This window comes from Carex rostrata, chromosome 23 (assembly GCF_964058835.1).
Source record: "Carex rostrata chromosome 23, lpCarRost1.2, whole genome shotgun sequence".
Taxonomy (NCBI): domain Eukaryota; kingdom Viridiplantae; phylum Streptophyta; class Magnoliopsida; order Poales; family Cyperaceae; genus Carex; species Carex rostrata.
In genome coordinates, this window is record NC_135940.1 from 129,919 (window position 1) to 135,680 (window position 5,762).

At 31.8% G+C, this 5,762-nt stretch overlaps 2 protein-coding genes across 2 annotated transcripts; both read right to left on the reverse strand.

The window, feature by feature from the left end:
• Window positions 1-251: 251 nt before the first annotated feature.
• On the reverse strand, window positions 252-1,061 carry LOC144575154 (NDR1/HIN1-like protein 13). The gene has a single exon (XM_078325271.1). It carries the CDS (start codon window positions 1,059-1,061, stop codon window positions 252-254), a length of 810 nt encoding a protein of 269 aa, XP_078181397.1.
• Window positions 1,062-4,263: 3,202 nt separating this feature from the next.
• On the reverse strand, window positions 4,264-5,040 carry LOC144575155 (NDR1/HIN1-like protein 13). Its single transcript, XM_078325272.1, has one exon. It carries the CDS (start codon window positions 5,038-5,040, stop codon window positions 4,264-4,266), a length of 777 nt encoding a protein of 258 aa, XP_078181398.1.
• Between the last annotated feature and the right edge of the window lie 722 nt (window positions 5,041-5,762).

Below are 5,762 nucleotides of genomic sequence, written 5' to 3' on the forward strand. Positions count from 1 at the left end.
CAATCCACATTTTATTTCATGTATGACATGTATTAGTTACCATGTAAACTCTATTTATATTTTGAAAATCTAATCTCAAACTGTAGAAGAACAAACAGGTAAAAGATCATTTTTTTTACAGCCTTCATGGGTCTCACGCTTCATTCAGACCTAGTTTTAAAGTACATCCAAATCACCACAACATATAAAAAAATCTGTTAAATTTTTTCACCTGAATACAAAAATTTCTTTAACAATTATACACAAAACTGTCACCAAAGGTAATGCGTTTTAATACGGCATGTCTTGGAAAGAATAGCTGCTTTACCAGTAAGACTGCTAACCATTACATCGCATGAGACTCTAGCCGTGATTAACCATGAGGTAATAAAACTAAATTTGATTTTCACAGGGACCTTCGCATTAATTGCCAACGGCACGCTGCCATTTGTTTGATCTCTTACCAGTTTATCTCTGTTCAAAGCAGTGAGCAATACCCCCGATCCGGTTAATTTTGTCACAAAAGCCGTCACATTTTTCGGGCCCTGGCGAAATGAAGGCCAATCTCCCTCGCATAAATAAACTTGATCGAAATGGAGCCAGACTGAACCGCCGGTTTGGTACAAAATCGATATCCTCTTATTCGGGTTCTCGGTTTGTACTGTTGCAATGACTGACGGGTTGAGGGGAGTAACCGAGGAGTTTAACAAAGGCTCAAATCCGGAGATCGAAAAGCCGGTAAGAGTATAAGTTGGGGTTTTGGGACGGAAACAGAAATAAACAATGCAACAAATAGCGATTAGTATAAGCACGAGCAAGCAGATGGAGGCGCACAGGCAACGGAAAAAGCCATGCCGGATGCGGCGCTGTATGGGTCTATATTTTGTGTATCTTTTGTACCTCTGCTTGCTCTCGTCGGACGGCACCTTGAGGACATGATCTCTCGGAATCTGAAGCATGTACACTTGCGGGTTATCGGAGAAAGATGAATTACCAGATGCGCGACTATCTTTGTAGTCGGGTAATGGTGGCAAAGGATGTGTTTGTTTGGTCTTTTGAGAGCTCTTGGTAGGATCCGCCATTGATTACCCTTTGAGGCTTAATTTCAATGAAAGAAGAGAGAAATTATTTGGCTTTTGATTAAGTGGAAAGCAGTTAGAGGGCTAAAATATATATATATACTAAAACCTTGGATAAACCTTAGCAATGTAGAAATATATATATAGTAATAATGGTAAACAACTTATTTGACTGGTTAATCAAATATAAAGAAATTTAATTATTTGAATAATTCCTGTTGGCGGGGCCTCTAGTTTCCCGCATCTTAATTTAATTCCTAAACCCTTTGGACCAACTTAGACACTTTTTTTTTTTTTAAAATGAAGTTCGAAAATGTCGAAGCCACCTCTTTTCTTTACATTGTCAACTTGATTTGAAGTACCAAAATATTTTCAAATACCTCTTTAAATTGTCATAAATACAAATTACATAGAGTTGGAAACATGGACGGACCCAAGATTAATTGTTAGTAGGGTGAGACAAAATTTTATAATTATTTTGGATTTTAAGTTTTTTTTTTGTGAGAAAAATATGAAAATACAAGCATATATATTTTAAGGAAAGAAATTTACCATTAAGGATAATTTAATAATATTTTCAATATTGACTATATACTTATATTTTTTTCTAAAAAAATATAGAAATAGATTCCCGAACTTTTTTTTGTTCAACGTGACTTCGCCATTAATTGGAAATACCTCCTATTAATTTTAATATTAAATTTTGATGAAGAATGATATAACACGCATCTTGTTGCCATGACATCATATATCGTTGTTAAATCACCACAAATTACAGTTTTTGTTGCCGCTAAAGTTTTAAAAAGCACACTAGTGCACCGATCGATCGATGTATGTACCATTTTCAAACACCAAAACAAAGTAATGTTATTAAAGAAATTAGAAAATACATATGATATGGTAGAATGAATAAGAGCTTTCTTAGTCTCACAAACTATAAAATCTATTGAATTGACTACAAAAGAAAAATTAATATTATTGATACCGATCTATTTCATGAAAAATACATGTATATGTAGAATTTACAAATTTTCAAATTAATTTAGTATGAAATCCGACAGTAAAAAAGTAACGAAAAATGCACGTATTAAAATTAACTTATGAACCTTCTGTTTTGACTGTTTGATAATTATACTAAATTAATTCAAAAATTTATAAATTTAACATATAAATTAGTCCAAAACTATGAAAGAAGATAAATATACATCTATCAGATATTAATATTATATTTTGTATCTAATAAAATTTTCATTTCTAACATTTTGGAGATATATTAATTTATATTTATAATTCATCTTCAAAATTCATAAAAACAGCATAAAAATCAATTGTGTTAGGTAAAAGAAAGAAAGTCCTTGTGTACATAATTTTTAATATCATCAATATGGTTTCAATACCTCGTGTCTTTCATACCTCATTATATCTCATAGTTTATATCTTCATTTTCAAAGTCCAAACTATCGATCCGAACCGCTCAACATGATATTCATACTAAAATATACTTGGGGATGAAGTTTTATAATTTTTTTAATTGGTTTACTAAAGATAAATACAAAATCATTGTTTCTGGACCATTCAAAAATAGTGATTTGTACCTACCTAAAAAAATAGTATAAAATTTTCAAAAATTATAAAATTTCATTCCCAAGAATATTTTAGTATAGATCTCATGTTGAGTGATTCGGATCAACAATTTGAATTTTGAAAATAAAAATATAACATATATTAGGAAAACATATTAGGAAAAAAAATTGGGAAAACATATTAGGAAAAATACTTGCATTATGAAAATTAATTGTGTTAGGTAAAAGAAAGAAAAGTCCTTGTGAGAGAATTTTAATACCATCATCTTTTATATTAGGAAACATATTAGGAAAAATATATACTTGTATTATTAAATATAAATACCACAACAGAGACAGTTTGATCTTCTCTTGTGACCAAGTTGTGCAAGCTGTTATATACTTATATGGAAACCTTTACCAGCCTTTTTGTTACATGAAGTATTGAAGTAGGACTTTTCGTTTAATTTGTTTAATATTAATTTGATTATTTTTTTAGTAATAATACTACTCCACAAAGTCTAAGTAAAGATTTCGATGCAAATTAGTTTGATTTGAGCATATGATATCTTATGTTCATAGGAGGCATTATTATCTCGAATATATACATAAATAATAATAATTACATATACGTGTTAATCTAATAAATATGTGAGTCTTTTAGTTTAAAATAATTATATTAAGTGCGAGCATATTGAATCAAAATTTGTCTTTTAAATGTCATTTCATGAAATGTACCTATTTGTTGTCACTTTTAAATGAGCCATATAATGATATATGTTGTTCCCCTTAAAAGAAATTAAAAACATGCATATTCAGCATACTATTTACTAAAACAAATACCGTCACAATACTTTGTTTTCAATAATTAATAAAAATATATAGCTATATATATGGTGATGTAATATTGTGTTAATTCTTCAAATTATGCATGTATTTACATCTTTATAATGGTGGCATAACTTGGTTTAATTAGACCGCTGGTAGATACTATATATATACAGGTCGAGGACAATATAATTATATTGTCCATTAAATGTTTGTTTATATATATGCTATATATAGTACAGCTTCTCATTTGTTATTATGTTGTACATTTTCTCTGTGACTTTATATTGTTTGATTTTTTATACAACAGAATCTCAATTAGTGTTCTAAAATTAATTAAATGATGAGCACACTGGAAATGAGGGAATCTGAATTGCTGTCATTTTATTTTTTTTCTAAAATTAATGTATTTTTAACAGGAATAAAAAAATAAAGAAATTTACATAAATAATAGTATAACAATGAAAATATATAATATCTTCAACAAGTATATTAAAAATTAAACATGAACATATGACATATATATCTCCACACTGATTTTGGAAGGTTGATTCTAGACGTACAATTCAGCCTCATATCATATGCAAAATAACCAAATTAATTATATGTAGTAACCGCAAATATATATTAATTAAATTAAACAAACAATAACTAACAATTATCACAATTCATACGGAGCAAAAGCAAAAAAAATAAATTAAATAGCTAACGACACAAGCGTATATATATAATTAAGTACAGGCTATATAGGAATGAATATATATATATATATATATATCATACCGTATACCGTATACCGTACGTATATGTATCGATCACCACAAGTAGTGAGTATCAACATGACATGCCCTTGAAAGTACTGTGGCTGTACCGTTGAGAGAATCAACTATGACATCACATGAAACCCTAACGAGAATGCGCCACGACGTGACCATGCCGAACTTGATCTTCACTGGCACCTCCGCCTTCACCCTCAATGCCACTTTGTTAACATCGACGTCCTTCAATATTGCACTACGGTCCACCGAGGTGAGCAAGACTCCCGACCCCGTAAGATCTGTCTCAAAAACTGTCACATTATGTGGCGGTTGGCGAAATGCAGGCCACTCGCCTTGGCATAAGTGAACGGTGTCGTAATAGGCAGAGACCGACCCTCCTGTTTGGTACCAGATTGAAATCCTCTTGTTTGGGTTTCCGGTTTGTAACGACGCGGTAATACTTGGGCTCAATGGAGTTAATGCTGAGGACGATAATGGTTGAAAACCGGAGATAGTAAGGGCAGTGAGAGCGTATGTCGGCGCCTTGGGGCGGTAGATGAAGTAGACTATGGCCATCATCATCATAATAGTGAGGATAAGTAAGCAGACACCACCACAGAGGCTGCGATGACAACGACGAAATACACGTCGCCGCATTTGAACCCTCGAGTAGCTCGCGTACTTCGCCAAGTTCTCTTCGGGAGGTGACTTCATCACATATTCCCTAGGGATTTGTATAGTGTGCACCGGCCTCTGATTGCTGGATAGTGGGGCCCGCGGTGGCAGCTGATTGGTTTTCGTGCTGCCGTTCGACGTCGGGGTTGAATCCGACATCGATCGCCGTGCTGGTGTAATGCAGTTGAAATTAATTAATTTGATCTATATATATTTGTGACTAATTGTTTGTATTAATTTCTGTGGTAATTAAGTGCTCTTGATGGAGGTCACATATATATATATAGCCGTGAAGAGGGTTTAATTGTTATTTTAAAGAGAATCTTATCACGTGTGGGAGAAAAGTAATTCAGAATTTAATTTGATTAATTTGTTATTTTAAGTTACGTCGGTTGGAGTACTATTTTATTGTTATTTTGTTATTTTTTTTCCCTTGGCATGGGAATGGTGCGAAAGTAGTGGTTAGTATAATTTGGGAATTTTTTTAGTAGCAATTAATTATTCTGTTTTGCAAACTGTCATGTCAGGATAATTAATTTAATGACATGATGAGAATGATATGTTAACTAATGTTTTCAGTAAAATGAACATATTTTTATTTTCAAAGTTCAAACAGTCGATCTGAACCGTTCATCTTGTTCTCCATATTAATATGCGCTTGGAGACCAAATTTTACATTTTTCTGAATTTTTTTACTATTTATTAATATGGGTACAAAATTCAATGGTCTGAATTTGATTATTTTTTGTACCACAATTAATGATCAGATCTTAGGGATCAAATTTATGCATGACGAATTAATTATTCCATTAATGAATTAATACTGGAATCATCGTGCCTAAAGATAAAATTAGAAGAATTACATATGCAATTTTTTGGCA